General features: G+C 48.2%; 1 protein-coding gene across 50 annotated transcripts in view; it reads left to right on the forward strand.

Annotated features, from left to right (window-relative positions):
* The window catches only part of CACNA1C (calcium voltage-gated channel subunit alpha1 C), a 725,791-nt gene that overhangs the window by 579,655 nt on the left and 127,453 nt on the right, over window positions 1-18,683 (forward strand). For all 50 annotated transcript variants that reach the window (XM_078338403.1, XM_035258332.3, XM_078338402.1 and 47 more), the window contains 3 exons: window positions 5,274-5,300; window positions 14,397-14,557; window positions 15,535-15,760. In XM_078338403.1, the coding sequence (XP_078194529.1) occupies window positions 5,274-5,300; window positions 14,397-14,557; window positions 15,535-15,760 (414 nt within the window). The remainder of the gene's footprint in view (window positions 1-5,273; window positions 5,301-14,396; window positions 14,558-15,534; window positions 15,761-18,683) is intronic.

An 18,683-nucleotide genomic window follows, 5' to 3' on the forward strand; every position in this document is an offset into this window, starting at 1 on the left:
TACGTCCCACCCTGCCCCAGACAATGATGGGCCAAGACTCTGCCAGCATTCCTGGCAGGAGAAATAGCATGGGAACTGAGATTGGGTGTGATGGTCTGAGGGGACAGTGAGAGACCAGGATCTTTAAAGCTAAGGGTTAAAAGTCTTATGTAATAAGATGAGGTTGCGGCGAGGACTGCTGCATAGTAAGAAGGTCTGGATGAAGATGATTCCTGCCCAGGAAGGGAGGAAAGAACAGCAATATGGTATTTCATGGCAGAAGGGGCAGGCGGGTGGAGGTAAGGAAGAAGAAGGAGCCATCGCAGCTGGGGAAGAGGATACTGAGGAAGTGAAATCTGAAGCGGGAGCCCAGTCAGAGTGACCTGCAGTGTCAGGAGACCACGAGATACGGAGGTGCGAGGCGAAGCTCTGAACAGGGTGGACACACATGTTTGAGGTTGTCAAGATGAGAACCACCGATGAGGTGATAGGATGGGGTTGTTCGGAGTAAAGTGGAAAACAGAAGACCAAGGGCTGGATTTTGGGAAATGGACACCCAGAAGAATAAGACCAAGCAAGCAAAACGGACAAAGGAACATTAGGAGAAGAGGAAGCAGTGCCGGCCTGGGAGCCACGGGAGGAGGGATTTCAGGGCAGAGCTGTTTATCTGTGCATTCGTTCAACAGTCTGCCTAGCCTGGCGCTCAGCTAGGCAGCAGTGACACAGCAGGGGAGGAAATTGACACCATCGTACTGGAATTCACAGTCTAGTGTGGAAGAGACACTAAGGAAATAAATAGGCAACTATAAATTGGGGTAAGTGTTAAGAAGGAAAAGAAAGTGTAATGTCAGGGTGATAACAAAGGTCCCTGATTTGGGCTGGCAGGTTAGGAAAGGCTTCTTTGCAGGACTAAAATTCCAGCTGAGAACAGAAGGATGAACGTGACTTATTGAGGGCCTGACAGATCCTTCACCATTTGGGTCTGCATCAGAAGAGTGTGAGAAGTCACTGAAGGGCATTCAGAACAGAGCCGAGTGGGAGGTTGATTTGGTTAGTGCTGATTTCCTGAAGGATCACTGCGATGTCAGGGAAAGAGCAGGGAGGAGTGAGAAGCCACAGGAGCCTGACACAGGTGCGAGGTGACGTGGCAGCAGGTCAGGCTGCAGAGGGAAAGAAGGGCTGTGCTGTGTGTGTGTGGTGGGGTGCTACCGTTGCAGGGCACTGGTCTTGGGAGTTGGTCTCAGTGAGGGAGAGGGGATGGAAACCGGCCAGCACAGGGTGCCCACCCAGGCACTGAGGCCATGGATGGGGAGGAATAAGGGAGCCTGTGAAGAAGAGTAGCATGACTATGGGAAGGGCTGGTCTTCATTGGAATAAAGGCGAGGGCAAGCTTCAAGGCTAGGAAAAAGTCAGTGAGCAGGAAGAGGTGAAGCAAGCTGGAGGGGAAGCAAGTGCTGATAGCAAGGCCTTGCTTCAGAAGAGAAGGGCGACAGCAAAGCCAGTGTGAGACACAGAACCTGCACAAGAAGGAGGAGTTTCTTTATACCTGGGCCTCATTGGAAAATGAAAGAAGAGGAGTCCCAGAGTCTAATGCTCACCAACCTTCAGCTAGCCCTGGGATCTTGGACAAAGCACTCTGCTCTGGGCCTCAGCCCCAGCCTCTGGGAAAAAGAAGGTTGGACTGACATCTCAGCAGAGGCCACGGAGCCTGGAAACCACCTGCAGTGGTGCAAGATTTCATATGAAGAAAGCATTCTACACCTGGAGATATTGCAAACCATAGGTCCACGTGGTATCTAAGGGTCCCTTCCAGCTCTCCAAGTCTACAGTTCTGTAAAGAATATAGAATCAGAAACAGGCTCTGATGGAGGGGTCAGTGATAGGAGTCACTCCGAGTGATCTCAGCCAGCTCATCCCCCAAAGCAAGGGTCCGGGGTCACAGGAACCTGAAGGACGGTACAGAGACTGAAACCAGTGAGCCACTGAGAGATTGCCCAAAGGTTGCTGGGCAGCACTGATGCCGCGGTGGAGACTGATACCATGAATGTGTAGTCAGCCATATTTCTTGGTGGACCCTGCAGCCTACGAGGACTCAAAAGAGACAGTGGGTGACCCAGGGTGGCGCTTGGCCACGCAGACACAGCAGAAGGCCCAGGCGGTGTGGAATCTCTGTGGCATTGAGGGCAACATTGTCATGACTGTAGTCAAGGCTGGTGTTGAAGGGTGTGAGTGACTGGGAGGATCCAGTGAGGACAAGGAGCAGGAGGGATCACAGAAAGGGAGGCTCTGGCCAGAGTCATGGAGCCTCTGAACTCAGCACCCAGGAGTGGAAGCAATGCTATGCCATGGCAAGGCCAGGAGGACGTGACCCTCCCGATACTAAGAGCTGTGGTGGAGAGGAAGTCCTGAAGCCAAGCACGCTGAGTCAGAGGCATTGTCAGTGTGGACGATGACTGCAGTGCCATCGGACTTAAGTGAAAGGCAAATTTGGGACAATTCAGGGAAATACTATTTTACACAGCAGGTAGTAAACATATGGCACTTATTCCTCTAGAAGAGGGGAGAGGCTAAAAATATAAATAGCTCTTAAGAAGTTCAACTGTTTCTCAAATAATGACAAATGCAAACTGAGTAACTAAGTGGGGGAAAAAGGAGTTTGGGGTTTGTCTCTAATTCTGAACCTGAAAACCACGAAGGAAAATCTTGGTCTCCCAGGAGGTTTGTCTTGTCTGGGAGTCCTGGGCAGAGGAGGTACCTGGGGTTGCGTGAACCTCACTTCCCACACAGTGGGTCTGTTCTGATGGTCTCATATGCTCCTTACCAGCCTTGTCTCCCTCCTCACTCTTCTTCAAGAATCTGCTCAGCCTTAGGTAGGAATTGTGCCTCATTGGAACAACAAGGGTGGAGAAAGACAGGAAGCCTTCTGAGTGCACTGTGCACAGAGATGCCAGAGCCCCCAGCTGTTCTCCGGGTTCTCTGGAGATTGTGAAGCTCAGTAGCAGGGAGGCATGGGCTGCAGCGTGTGGACCAGCACCATGGCCCCAAGGCACCCAGGCTCCTGGCTTCTGTCCTCTCACTGTGGGAGCACCTTTCCTGCCCAGAGCCCTGGGCCACCTCCCAGGAGGCAAAGGGGTCCAATCATTAACTCCAAGGTGTGCACAGGGAGCAGGAAGAACCAAGGCGTTCGGACTTCACAGAGTCATCACCTCAGCTCCCCACAGCCATGGAGTTTTCCTTGGCCTCCAGACACTGCCACTGCGCAGTGGCCTCCCCTGCTCAGGGACAGGAGCCGCCTGATGCGGAACTCAGCCGTCTGGCTGGTTAGTTGACAGATGCATCAGCCTTTAAAAGGGGATGATGTTTTGGGCCCCGCGAACCTAAAATTCTGCTCACAATCCCTGAGAACAGCAACAATAGCAATAAAACTAGTCTTCGAGTGTGGTGCCCAGGCTTACCCATCAGGACCTGTAACAAAGCAGACAAGAAGGCTCTGTCCATCTCCTGCTTAGAATATGCACACATGCCACAAAAGGACCTGCAGTCCATGACCATGCTTGAACCAGGGCCTCCTTTCCTATCAGCCCCAGCAGCGATCCTGCTTCCCGGGGTCATTTCCCTGGGAGACAGACACTCAGGGTTAGGTTCCCCAGAGGGGAGCTTTTCAGAGCCCACTTGCACTGCGAGCAAGAGAACCCCTCATGGCAAAGAGCCGGTGGTCATTGTCGAGGGGCACCCCCAACAGGACTACTGAGGTGTTTCTGAAAGAAGGCCTGGGGCCAGGCTAGGCTTAGAGTCAGAGTGACAAGGCTGAAGTCCACGGTCACCCACTTGGGCTTATGGGTAACAGCAAGGAGAGACAGCCACCCAAAAGCAGCCTGGGAAGACGCTAAAGGTCCTGGGCTCAGCATGGCGCCGCTGGAGAAGACAGCACCTGAGTTCCCCAGCACCCTACTGGCAGCTGGGAAACATTTGTTTGCTGGTTAAACTGGCCCTAAATAACAATGCTGTCCTGGGCTCCCCGACCACTTCCCACATGCTGTTAAAATGTGTGATTAAGCCCTCCAGCCCTCACAGGCAGTCTTTGGGGGTGGGATGAGGTTATGGAGCAGTAAAGGCACTTGGCTCTGATTCGCAGTGCCCCTGAAATATAATTATCTCATGCATGATGGCTTTGCCACCTGTCACATCTTCTGGCTTTATTTTTTTAATAAGAAATAATGAGAGGGGCTTGCTCTGCAACACAGCTCACTGTGTGCCGGGCTGGGACATTGCAGGCCTGCGACAGTCATCTCCCGGACTCCCTTCTCCTGTTTCCTCCCCACGCCTCTCTTTGTTGCTCCACCACGTCTCCAAACTTACGTTCTGTCCTTCTGCTTGTCCCTCTGAACATTGTCACCACCTGCACTCTCTCCAGTGTTCACACCCTTCTCCTAGCACCAAAGCCAAGATGAGAGGTGCCTTCTAATTGTCTCAGCTACTTACATTCTCTTACTCTCCCTGTCTCTCTCTCTTTGGCTCAGCCTTCTCTCCTCCACACTTCTCTTTTACAGTCTCTCCCTCTTGCCCTCTTCCCCCAGCCTCCTGCCTCCCCTGGACTCTTCCCTACATGAACGAGGGAATCTCAGGACTTCCCTGAAGGTTCTGCCTTTCTTTGGAACCCCCTCCCCTTTCTATGACCCTTCCAGGCAGCCACCCTCACACCCACCCTGGCTTTCTGCCCAGAAATCCCCAGGTCTTCAGGGCTGCATGTGACTGTCAGCATCCTGGGTTTTTCCTCGGAATCTGTGGCTGGTTCTAGGCCCTCTGTGCAGCTCTGGGGTGGAGTCTGTCGTGGTCCCTCCATTTCTGGCTGGCTTATTTTGCTGGTCTTCCCTTCATAACCCCACTCTAGCTGGGCTCTGGCGGACAGCTGTGAGGTCTGTACTGACCTGTTCCTACCTGTGATTTTTCTGCTATTGGGGTCTTCTTGTTATCAGGAGAGGCCTTTCTTCCTCTGCAGCTTTTCTCAAGATACAGCTCTTCCTAACCTGACCTCATGGAACTTTCTGGGCAGACCCTGAGGACCCGGTACTCTCCCTCTGAAGCAAGGAGTGTTTATACTTAGAAGATACTAGCTGGCCAGACCTCAGTCTCCAGATTCAAATACATGAATAGTGTTTTTTCTCTCCCAAGTTGTTCTAATTCATACCATGCCTCCTTCCAGTGGGAACATCAAATTTCCCTGGGACTGTTGAAGTTCTTTTAAATGCAGGTGTGTGTACATCCTTTGGTGACATTTTCTTTTTCTCTTTCAGCCACCGGATCTCCAAGTCAAAGTTCAGGTGAGTGAGACACACGCTGCTCTTCCTTCCGCCACCAGCTCTGTCCTCAGCTGCCCTGTTGGGTGGCCCAAGGTAATGCCTACGAGTTGTCAGTAGGGTAAGGGGTGTTCTTCTAAGGGGGTAACTGCTTTCTGTATGGCCATCAAGAAAAAGCTTATGGCTCAGATCAGACAAATAATTCAGTGTTTAGTGTCTGTTGAATGATCTCAGGCTGTCTGTCTTTTTGGCAGCAATGTCCCTAGGAAGTTGTCAGATCAAATGTGTCTTCCTCCCTTCTAAGATGAAGTCCAGTTAAAAGAAACATAAAGTGAACCCTGGTGATTAGCATGACCTACTTCATGTTTATAGAATACAGTGCGATATGAACTTGGAGGATGATGGAAAGCACACAGGATTATGACACCCATCTATGTCACTGCTCTTGACAATGATAGAACCTACAAAAAGCCCCAAAGTCCTCTGCCCCCATCTGCCTCCCATCCTCACTTCCTGCACTTCCATGAAAATCACCTTTGTTCCCCCTACAGGGAACTTGCAGTTACATGGATGTTCCCCGTCCTGGTGCACATTGAGGCCTTTGCATGGAGCTGTTCCTCCACTTAAGTAACCATGCCCCCATGTCTTCCTCTGGAGAACTCAGACTTCTGTTCAGAGCCTCAGATGTGACCACTTCCTTGTTACTGCTTTCTATCCCATTTCACTGGGACGGGGAAATACCTTCTGCAAACTCCAGGGAGAGTTACTCGGCTCTCCCTTTCCTGGTGCTTTGCTGATGCCTCTGTCACAGCACCCAGCACATCACACTCGGATCACTAGCTCGAAGTCCCCTGCCTCCAGAGGCTCTGCCTGTGTGCCTCACATGGGTGATTTCCAGAGTACCCAGCTCAGTGCCTGTCCAGTGGTGACCATCCATACACGTGTGTTGAATGAATGAGTGGATAGATGTGTGCAGGCAGAATGTGAATCTACTCCCACAAAGCTTGTATATGCCAAAAAATATTGGTTGTTTTTCATAATTAAGCTAATCTTGATTCCCTAGTCCTATCTACTATGTGGCAGGAGCATAAAGAACATTACATTTTCATCCAGCTGAGTAAATGTAGCCCAGTGCTGTATTTTAAACAGTCCCTTAAGGTAAAGTGATTTGTCTGTCAGACTGCCTCTGTCCCAGCTTCTCTGTTGGATAGAGGTGGACACATGGGGGAGAGGGACTTCGAGATGCCAGGAAGCAGGACGTAGTGAGGGCTGGTCCTAGAAGCCATGCAAAGCCCTCTGGATGCTTGCTCATCTCTGCTGCATGAGACTAGGCTGAACTGCTCTCTGAACTGGTGCCTGCTGAGGTCCATCTGATTAGGGCATCCACCGCTGCACTTCCTGCCCTCTACTCGCCTCTAGCCTTGAAATCTCCACCTCCACCCTCTGACCCCTGAGTTCTGTTGGTCCACTGACTTTAGCACCTCTACACCTCAGCTGGAGTACACAGACACTTCCAAGTCCCTCACACTCCCTGAAGGAGCTGGGGAGGCAGCAGCACTATGACAGGCTCGCTGACCTACCCCTGTCCCATCACGCCCTCTGTAACATCCAGGATAAGCTTCAAGCCAAGGGGTGATCTTCCAAGAGCTGCCGAGGCTCTCCACCAGCCCTGGCCATCTGGGTGTTTCTAAAGCAACCCCGCTAACCTCTTGAAGTGTGGCACCCAAGGGCTAAAAATCAAATGAGGACCCTGGTGTCTGACTTTTGCTCCACTTCGATATCTTTTTTCTCTCCCATTTCACTGGGACTAGAAAATACAGGTTTTTTTCCCCAATTCCTCTTTCCCTCAAACCAAAACCTCTTCTACATAAAAATTCTAGGGTCAGGCCCATCAGATCTAGCTCTTATTACAGAGAAAGGGCTCCAGAAATATAAAAAGTCCTCCTCTCACTAATGCTTGGCTCTTACCGCTTTATCTCCAGCATCTGGAGAAGTGGCTGGTATATAACAAGGACCTAAGGAATATTTGCTGAGTAAGTGAGTGAATTAATAAATGAACGATCCTGCCCCAGTAAGACTTAACAAAGATTCAAACAAAATATCTAATTTGACAGTCAAAGCTGAGAAAGCATGTTGTGCTTTTAACAGTTCCAAAGCCCCCTACACAATAAGAGTAAGGGATTAAAAATACACTTGAAAATATTTCCAAAATATCATTCTCATTTTGTGCATGTGAATAAATTGTAAATTAATGAATGAATGAACGAACAAGATCCAGAGGATGGAAGGGAAAATTACGTTCTTGTGTCTCAAGTTAGAGATTGCCTGGAACACTCCGGGGAACATTATTTTGATCCAGTGATCTATGGTGCAAGCTGTGCTTTTGAACAAGAAGGAAAGAGCTGTGGTGCCTGTAAACCCCTGGAGTCTCTCTTGGCTCTGAGGCTTTGCTATGTGCTGGCCATTCAACCCTGACCATCTGCCTCTGGGAAGGACTTCTGCAGCCACCCCTCAATACATGGCAGCAATTCAGAGAGTAGATTTTGTTCTCCTAAAGGCTTAGAGCTAGTAGGTTGGCACTATCACTGGAACCCATTTCCAGATGAGGATCCTGAGGCTTCAAGAGGCCCAGATCACAGGGCTCCAGTATGGCTGAGTCAGAGCTAAGGCCCAGGGGATCTCCTGCCAATCACTGGACCATCCTAGTAATGAGGTGCTGCCCAGGATTGGTAAACCCTGTTCCTGCATAACTAGTGTGTCCGCAGAGTGCGTAACTTTAGAGCCATGCTATTCAACAGAAATATAATGCAAGCCACATACATACTTTTTAAAATGTTCTAGTTGACAGGTTAAAAAATAAAAAGGAATAGGAAATTTCTTTTATTTAAACCAACATCTCTAAAACATTACTATTTCAACATGTAATTAATATAAAAATTGTTAATGAGATAATTTGCATTCATCCTAAGTCTTTGAAATTCAGTGTGTTTTGCACCTCCTGCATGCCTCAGTCTGGACTGACCACTTTTCCCTTGCACAGTAGCTGCATGTCGCTAGCAGCTGCCACACAAGGACACATGGCCCTGGAGGTTTCACACATGAGCAGGTATCACGCAGCGGCTGTCTAATCTAGATTCTGCAGTTCGCTGATGTGTCTGTTTAGGGAATATCAAAGGCTACACATAGATGGAAAATGTTGCAAACATTATCAAACTAGTCCTAATCATTTTCTCAGGTGAGACAGTTTAATAATTACAGATAATAGAATTTGAGTCTCAAACTGGCCTATTCCATTTGCAAAACAGAATGATCCAAAGTCAAGATTTCTTTAAAGGAAATATGAGAACGGAACCCTCAGGGAAAATTCGGCCAGTTAATGGACTTATAATAGTTAAGCCATAGTAGAGTATTCCCTTGGTAATCCAGGTTGTCACTTCGAGGAATTAGTTAAAATAAAAGATTTGTGACATTTGGAGCTCTCTGTTCAGAATAGAATGTAAACAGTTATGAAACAAATGATTCAGGAAGTCTTTTGCAACCTGAAGGGATTAATTAGAGAAGTTGGAGTTTCTGGATCTTAACTTTATGGAGGTCCTAAGTGAACCTCATGGAATTCTAAAACGGGGAGGACAGGCATGCCCAGTCTTCAGTGAAATGCGCTTCCAGTGTTCTGACTTCTGGCTTCTGCCATACCATCAGCAACAAGGCACAAATCCAAATTTGCCCCAATCTCTAATACCCTTTGTGAAGTTACTTATTTACATGAGAATTAAACTTAATGGTTTTCTGTGTTTGTTGTAGGTCCTGGTTAAAAAAAAAAAAAAAGGTGGAAACTTACTCTAGTCACTAGAAAGAGCCTGCAGGGGCCACCATTTTCATATTGTCTGATTCCAGATGCCCACCCACCATTGCATGTTAAGCGAACTATTTTAGGAGCACGGCCCTCTCCTCACCTCCGCCCTCAGCCCTGGGTTACAAGAGGTCCAGGAATCTTAAGCCTCGTCTTCCAGAGGAAGGTAGTACATTTGCCGGGAGTTCAATTCTGCTGCTCAGTCATGCCGTCAGCCAGGGGTTCTTGTGCAGGATGGACTGTGCTGAGTCCTGTGGGTCTGTAACCAAGTGTAAGACACAGCCTCATTCCTTCGTGGGTCTCGTGAGCTCCGTGGAGAGGCAGGAACCATAAAAATAAAAAGTACCTGACAATACAAGGAAATGGTAACTCATTTCCTCTGGGGACCCTTCTTGGCTAAGGTGTCCCTTTGTGTGCTCCCGTGTGGACCTGCCCAGCACTTAGGCCCTGCTGTGGCTGCTCACTTAGTAATCTGTGTCTCTGTATAGGTTTTACACAGAGGAGGCCTATAAGCATCGTGCTAGCTGCCGAGTATCTCTTACCTAGCCCATGGTCGGTGTTTTGTAAATCTTTCCTGGACGTAGAACTAAAATGAGTAATGCAGACAGTAAGCACTGCAGAGTGCCAAGGCTCGGAAAACTAGAAGCATGCATCGTGGAGAAGCTGGGACTCAGTGTAAGCCCCACAGGAGGGGCAGGACAGAGAAGATGGAGCAAAGGTGGAGTTTCTGGTAGCTGGGAGGACCTGCCATGCAGCTGGACAGGCAAGAGCAAGGCCCCGCATAGGGAGAAGAGCAGGCATAGCCAGGGCTGTGAGAGCAGAAGTTTCCCGTGGGAATGCAGTGATCCCAAAGTTTAGAGACATAGACGAGACCCATTCGTATCCATCCTTCTCTCCTGTGTCTACATATGGAAGTTTCTATTTCTAGAGAAAATGACTTCCAGTTAATGTGAAGGGAACATGAATAGCAGGCAAATTTCTCCTCCCTATTTTATTATTTAATTTGTGTCCTCCATGCATATGTAAACACAAATAAATTTACACATTCTAATAAACCATTACATTTATTATACAGTAGGAAGTGTTGCCAGGAAACCAGTTGTCAAGCAAAGCTATATTTTGAAGAGTGGGAGGTGTATAATTATCTTTAAATACTTTCTCTGGATAGTAATTACCCCACCCCCACCCCAGCCCCAATCCATGTGACTCTCCCGAATGGGTCTGCTCAGGAGCACCCTGGTTTAAAGGGACACCGTCCTGTCCACTCTGGCCGCTCCTCAGGGGTCTGTGCATAGCAGCTCCAGATCCATGGAACAGGCCTGACCACACAGCACCGACACCCACTGCCCCCAAGCATCAGGAAAGAGGAGCATAATCAAGTTCTCATATAAGCCCACTCTAAGACAGCTCTATATACTGTAAAGAAAGCAACCATGATTGCTTTGGACTCTGAATAACAATTATCAGTGATTTCTGGAACTTGAGATTGTATCTATTTAAAACATGTTCTTTGCAACTTCCACTGTCAGCTATTTAAGACCAGATAGGAGTTTGTCCTGAAAATTCATTTTTTAGGGGAAAAAAAACTACCTTGCCAAGTTTCTGTACAGTATTAATAATCACAATCACAGGAAACAAGCGGAGGCAGGCCCTGCAAGATAAGACTGTTTAATATCAAGATCTGGCAGACTTCAGAGGTCACCTCTCAAGAGGACCATCTGGGGCTCATTGTCCCATTCCTTTGTCCCCCTGTCCACCCTCCACCATCCTCCCTCAGATCCAGGGCAGTATGCCTGGGGGTGCAAGAATCCCGAAGTGCATTTAGAAATCATTAGGTTTAAAAATTTTAATGTTTATGGGCACTAATAGGTGTATAAATTTATGGGATACATGTGATGTTTTGATCCAGGTGTACAATGTGTAAAAATCAAACCAGGGTTATTGGGGTATTCCCCACCTCAAGCACTGATCATTTCTTTGTGTTAGGAACATTCTAATTCCACTATTTTAGTTATTTTTAAATATACGATAAATAATCATGACCATAGTCACCATCTCTCCTATGTTGTATGATCAAATATTACATCTTATTTATTCTATTTAACTGTATGTTTTCACCCATTTACCATCTCCATTACCTTTCCCAGCTTCTGATAACCATCATTCTACTCTCTATATCCATGAGTTCAACTGTTTTAATTTTGACCTCCCACATATAAGTGGCAACATGCACAATTTGTCTTTCCGTGCCTGCCTGGCTTATTTCACGCAATCTAATGGCCTCCAGTTCCATCCATGTTGTTGCAAATGACAGAATTTCATTCATTTTTATAGCTGAACAATATGAACAATATTCCATTGTGTACATGTTCCACATTTTCTTCATCGATCTGCTGATGGACACTTCATTGATCTGCTGGTGGATTCCGTAGCTGGGCTATTGTAAATAGTGCTGCAGTGAACGGAGGAGTGCAGATATCTCTTCAGTATACAGATTGGAAACCATATTTTTGACCTGGTGGCCTACTGCCCTGTGTAGTGGATTTTCCCCCAAGTAGTAGGCAAGTGTCCCATGAAAAGTGTGGCACTCACTGGAGATGGCCTTCAAGCCAGAGCAGAACCTTTAAACGATTAAAGGGGATTAATCCTTTCTTCCCTCCCTGCTCTTTAGGCCAAAAACTAAGCTCTCCCTGCAGTCCTGAGGAAAGAGCACCCTTCTTAGATCACGCTTCGGTCTCCTGACCTCTTCACAGATTTAGCAAAGGCTTGGTAACGGGATTTTCTGCAGACCATCAATAGAAAAATGACAGTAGAAAGGTGGATGAAGTCTGGCTACTCCAAGAGGCAATTTTAGGGGTGGGTGCAGGGATCCGTAACAGCCCAGGTCCACATCCTAGAACCTCAGAACACTACTTGTCCCTGGCACCTTGGAGTTTGGTGATGTTTGGAGGGGCTTCTGCTCTGGAAGTAGAGGACTGAGGCTGAGGACAGTGCACACAGCACAGAGCTGTCGCTGCCCCCTGGGGCGCACCCTCATGTGGTGCTGCTATGTGCCCAGGGGCTGGGAAGGAACAGCAGGTTCACCCAGATGGGGCCTGCTGCTCCACCACCAGCATAACCCGACCCAAGAGGCGACGCGGAGGTTTGATGGTTGTTTCTGGCAGGAACACTGGACAAACAGGCTCACACCATGGACTCTGGTTTAGAAGAGAGGCCCTCAGTTCAGCTTCCTCGTGCTAAAGTAGAGGCCAGTTTTCACACCCAGACAATACGCCACACACAGACACACCCACACGCGCACATCAGAAACCAAGTTTTATGTAAAATACATTTTTCTTTAGTGGTTACTTTAAAAAGCAGTTTCCTTATGATATGACATGCACTGTGATATTTTCCACCCTATTCCTTTATTCGGTGCCCGTCATGACCTACTCAATAGATTTCATGACCCACTAACGGGCTGCAGTGTGAGGTTTGAAATCTCTGCCCGAGGCAGATTCTGCATGCTTATTTAGAGGAATGTCTGTCTAGACTGGAAAGATTCATAGAAAGGAGATCATTTTATGGAAAAATACAGATATTCATGTACTTTATCACCAGAATTCTGCTTTGTTTCTCTTCCTGCCTTCATTACCCAAGCGGGAACTGTCTCCAGTGCCTGGTGGGCCTGTGTTCAAGCCCTGCAGGTGCTCCAAAGCAAAGCACCCCATGCGTCTCATTGTTGACCCCGTCCCCGGAACTCCACTCCCCTCCTCTGTGCCACCCTCCCAAAGCAGCCCAGCTGGAAACGTCGGCAGTCTCTTCCACACTTGCCTCTCTCATCCTGCACGTCCACCCATCTCAAGGGCCTGTTGATTCTGCCCCCAAAACTGCTGCCAGCTCTGTATCATCTTTTCCATTAATAAATCTATTACCTTCATCATCTCTAACCTGGAGAACAGGAAGAGAATTCCTCATACTCTCCTCGGTCTAGAAGGTGACAGAGGAGCTGTTTCTGTGGGGTGTTCCATCCAATCTGATCATGTCCTTTCCGTCTCCCCAAGCCCTCAGCATGGCCCCTGCGGTCTCCTCCACAGCACCTCTCCAGCTGTGGTTCCTCTCTCCTTGTGCAGTGCAGCCATTTATTAACCATGTCTTCTACTGAATTCAACTAAATAGAGCTGTATATTTTCTCTGTATCAGGAAGATGAAACGCGTCCGCCATAGAATCTTAAAATGTATTTCTTTGGGATCATCTTAGCCAATGGCTCTCAATCCTCATTACACATTAAAACCACCTGGGGAACCTTAAGAACACCGATGGTATTTTGGCGGGTATTTAAAAATACCCAACCCCCAGAGAATCAGATTTAATTTGTTTGGTGTTTGGGGCTTCAGGACCAGTGGGGTTTTGGGGAGGGTTCCCTAGGCAATTCTGTGTGTAGCCAGGTTTGAGAATCACTGATGAAGGCCCCTAAACCAAGATACTGGGAGCATTCCATGGACCAGGGATGAGGTTTGAGGGGTCTGTGTGCTGCATGGGCTCACACGTAAAGGTGTGTGTATGGGGATGCGCCCATTTTTCTGAAAGGCAGAATTAAAAACATTCATGAGATTCTGGAAAGATTCTATAATCCAGAAAAACAAAAAGCCTGTGCTCCAGGTGAATCCCTCCCACCATATGGATGCAGCACACAGAGTCAGGGCCAAGAGGCTGGGCAGAACACCCCGCCTGGCTTTGCCCGCTGTGGCATCGGTCGAGGTACTCAGCGTCCCAGCCCTTAGTTTTCTCCTCCACAAAAATCAGGATAATGCATGCTTTGCAGAATTACCGAAAGAATTGGAGAGATGTGAGAGTGCCTGATACAGTACTGGGTCCCTCCACCACTGTTGCTAATAGTGCTCTTATTGCTTGCAACACTTCTAAGAATGCCACTTTTCAAAAAAAAAAAAAAAACTTCTATTTGTTGAGCACCTTCAACTTCAGTGCAGCCAGATGCATTATAAGGTATTTGATTCATCCTCACAACAACCCCATGAGGTTTGCCCTCTTCCTGTTTCACAGATAGGAGAATTGGAGGAGTTGGCTTCGAGGGGTTCGAGGGCATCCCCAAGGTGGCAGGGCCTGGTTAGCTGGGTGAGAAGCTGGGCTTCTTGCCACCAGGTTGGGCTGCTGTAGCAAGGCCAGGTCAGTGAGGGGTGAGACGAGTCAAGGTGGTGCATCCTGGATTATAGAGGAAACCTGAATTCACAGCCAGCCCCACCCTTCTTTCCTTGTCCCCCCTTTCCAGCCGCTACTGGCGCCGATGGAATCGGTTCTGCAGGAGAAAGTGCCGCGCCGCAGTCAAGTCTAATGTTTTCTACTGGCTGGTGATTTTCCTGGTGTTCCTCAACACGCTCACCATTGCCTCTGAGCACTACAACCAGCCCCACTGGCTCACAGAAGTCCAAGGTGAGCAGCAGCCCCAGCTCTGTCCTGGTTTCCTCCTGGTAACTCAGCCCCAAGGCCCAGGGAGGGCATCGCCACAGGCATGGGTGATGGCAAAGCAGCCGATGGTCAGGGCTCTTGGCAGGTGCTGTGCTGGAGACATCAAGGGCCTGGCAGCTCCAAATCCCCACCATAAAATGCACTACCTTGTTAGAAACAGTCACGGCTGCCCTGACTGGGCCCACACCATTGGCCTGTCGCAAAGTCACAGCTGGGCCCGGGTGACAAGGATAGGAGCTACAGCTTGTTTGCCTATCTCAGACCCCTGGCTGCCAACTTCCCAGCATGGATTTTAAATACTTGGGGGCCTTCCTGCAGCCCTGAGGTGGCCTTAACCAGAACAATGAGGATGGAATGAGCAAAAAGGCAGGGAAGAGAATCGGGCCTGAGCACGAGGAACCGTCTTCAATGGGTTGTTCATATTCATCACCCTTCTTTGGGCCACTAGACAAGGGTCCCACTAGCCAGGCCTCAGCGTCACTGCTGGGCAATCAAGACCTGGCCCCATCCTCCACAGCTGCTTTCCAGAGTCCTGGGAGGCAGGGGCTCTAGTGTTGGAGAAGTCAGACTCAGTGCAGCTCCAGCTGTTGGCACTTGGCCTGCACAGATTACCCACCATTTTGAACCTCCTTTCTTGTCTCTGAAAATGGGCATGACGAAGATGGTGCCATCCCCACAGGCCTGCCGTGAGGAGTAGAGATTATGTATGCCGAGCCTATGGTGTATGGAAGATGCTCAGTAAATGTCCGTTATGATTATGACGAGAGAGCCCTTTCCTGTTGGCCTGGCCCTAACTGTTCTGTTCTGGCCAAGGTGGATGGGAGAGGTGTCATGGGGAATCTTCCTTCCAATGGAGATAATTACTGTATTTCCTTTCCCTGCCTCCCTCTCTGCCCTTCTCTGGCCCTGCTTGGATGTCATCCCTCTCCTGGGCCTGCCAGACACAGCCAACAAGGCCCTGCTGGCCCTGTTCACGGCAGAGATGCTCCTGAAGATGTACAGCCTGGGCCTGCAAGCCTACTTTGTGTCTCTCTTCAACCGCTTTGACTGCTTCGTCGTGTGTGGCGGCATCCTGGAGACCATCCTGGTGGAGACCAAGATCATGTCCCCACTGGGCATCTCCGTGCTCAGATGCGTCCGGCTGCTGAGGATATTCAAGATCACAAGGTACTGGGCTCCTCCTCTCCCTTTGGAGAGGGGACTCAAGGAAATGTTCTTCCAGAGGACAGGGGAGGTGGCAAGGCCTGGGTGGGAGGGGAGCTGTTCTTCCTTAAAGGGTCTTTCTGAAGCTCACATGCAATGGGGGTAGTTTGTGTTCATTTAGATGGCACATCATTTGGAAATTCCTCTGGCTACTAATACCAGAGACTCAACTCAGTCGTATAAGCAAGCTAGGGACCTATTCAGCCACAGGAAAAAAATGCAGAGGCAGGTAGCCAAGGTGCCTTCAAGAAAAGGATCAGGGACCCAGTCTCTTCTCCTGTGCTTCACCAGCCTTGGTGCTGATTCCTCCCTAGGGTCATAAGATAGCTTCTGGAGACTGAGCCATCAGGTTCAAATTGGAGGTGGGAAGAAGAGAAAGGGGCAAAAGGGCTTACCACCCCATCCAAGTCAGCCTCTCCACTCCCAGAAGTCACTCCCAGACACCCATGAGGACTGCTGTTGTCAACAAAACTGAAAATCATAAGGGTTGGCAATGATATGGAGAAACGGGAATCCTTGTACACTATGGGTGGGAATGTAAAATGGTGCAGCCACTGTGGGGAATGGTGTGGCAATTCCTAAAACCATTAACAACACAATTACCCTATAAGCCATCAATTCCTCTTCTGGGTATATGCCCAAAGGAATTAAAAGTAGGATCTCAAAGAGATATTTGCATACCCAAGTGCCTTAGACAGATGAATGTATTTTAAAAATGTGGTCTACACATACAGTGCAATATTATTCAGTCTTAAAAAGGAAGGAAATCCTGACACATGCTACAAAGTGGATGAGACTTAAGGACATTATGCTGAGTGAAATAAGCCAGTCACAGAAAGACAAACACTGTATGATTCCATTTATACATGGTTCTTAGAGTAGTCAGATTCACAGAGACAGAGAGCAGAATGGAGGCTGCCCAGGGCTGGAGGGAGGGAGCAGTGGGGAGTTAATGTTTAATGGGTGCAGAGCTTCGGTTCTGCAAGGTGAAAAGCATTCTGGAGATGGAGGCTGGTGGCAGTTTCACAAGCGCGTGAATGTATTTAGCACCACTGAACTCTACACTAAAAAAATGGTGAAGATGGTAAATTTTATATGTGTATTTTAACACAATGAAACAAATTGGAAGAAATCGTCCAGAAATCTCACCAAGGGCTTCTGTTCTTGGCCACCTGAGCCATTAGGGAGGCTGAGAAATGCAGTCTTCTAGCAGGGCAAGTGGTGCTGAAGATGTGATCCAGATCCACTCACCGTAGAGGGCTGTGGATACTGCGTGGCAGATGGCATTCACCCGTCTGCCAACATGCTCACCCCTCCATGTGCCAGTCCAGCACCCACCCAAAGCGGGCTGTCTACCCCCCCGCCCCCCGTCTAGGCCAAGCAGTGACTCTCATAACAAGGACAGGACAGGGCTTGGTGCGGGGAGGGCAGCATGACCCACTGGGAGTGGTGGAATCAATTTACTGGATCACAGCCATCATTTTAAAATAGCTCTACTGAAATAGAATTCATGTACCATGTATTTACCCCTTACATTGTATATTCAATCATTTCTTACATTCACAGTGTTGGGCAACCATCGCCATATTCTACCTGTAGGACTTTTACATCACCCGGGAAAGAAACTCCATGCCCACTCCACATGTTCCCCATCTTCCCTCCCAGCAACCAAATTCACTTTATGTCTCTATAGAGTTGCCAATTTTGGACCATTCATATGAGAAGAATCTTGTAATATGTAGTTTCGTGATGGCCTCTCTGACTTAATAGAATGTTTTCAAGGGCCATCCATGTTGTAGCATACATCAGTACTTGGTTTTCTTTTGCACTGAATAATATTCCATTGTAGGGATGTACTACATTTTGTTCATTTATCAGCGATGGACATTTGGTTGTTACTATCTTTTGGCTCCTATGAATGATGCTTCTGTGAACATTCACGTTCAGGTCTTTCTATAGATGTACGTTTTTGTTTTTCTTGGATACATCCCTAGGAGTGGAATTTCCAGATTATTTGGTAACAATATGTTTAAGATTTTGAGGAACTGTCAAACTGTTTTCCAAAGAAACTAGACCATCTTACATCTCCACCAGCAACGTATAAGGGTTCCAATTTCTTCACATTCTCACAGCCATCATTTTTAAAGAAAGAATGAAATAGAAAAACATCAGAGGACCTCACGCAAACATAAACATCATTTCATAAAAAATGGAGATACAGGCTGGGCGCGGTGGCTCACGCCTGTAATCCCAGCACTTTGGGAGACCGAGGTAGGCAGATCATGAGTTCAGGAGATCAAGACCAGCCTGATTAACATGGTGACACCCCATCTCCACTTAAAATACAAAAACTAGCTGGGTGTGCTGGTTCGCACCTGTAATCCCAGCTACTCAGGAGGCTGAGGCAGGAGAATTGCTGGAACCCAGGAGGCAGAAGTTGCAATGAGCTGAGATGGTGCCACTACACTCCAGTCTGGGCAACAGAGTGAGATTCTATCTCAAAAAAAAAAAAAGTTGAGATATAGAGCTGACTTGCAGTATAATATATATTTCTTAATGTACATTATGGCCAACCTTCGAAGACATACAGGAAACACTGGAAGGAACTTTCAACCCATGTCCCCCATGCCCCTCTAAGGTTCAAGTCCCCTGTCCTTAAAAATCTGTTTGGGGAGCTTCCAAAATCTCTGCTTTGGGGAATTTTGGATAACAGTTACACTAAAACCATCAGTTGGATTGTGATGGGTACAAAGGGGTGGAGGTTGGTGTCTTCTGCTCAGGATCTGGAGCTGATGGCACCTTGCTCAGAGCATACTTCTGAACTTGGCTAAGTGAGGCCTGCAAAGTGTCCCTAGGTATTGCTCTTCTCGTCACAGTTCCCTTGGCA

This window comes from Callithrix jacchus, chromosome 9 (assembly GCF_049354715.1).
Source record: "Callithrix jacchus isolate 240 chromosome 9, calJac240_pri, whole genome shotgun sequence".
In the NCBI taxonomy this organism is placed as follows: domain Eukaryota; kingdom Metazoa; phylum Chordata; class Mammalia; order Primates; family Cebidae; genus Callithrix; species Callithrix jacchus.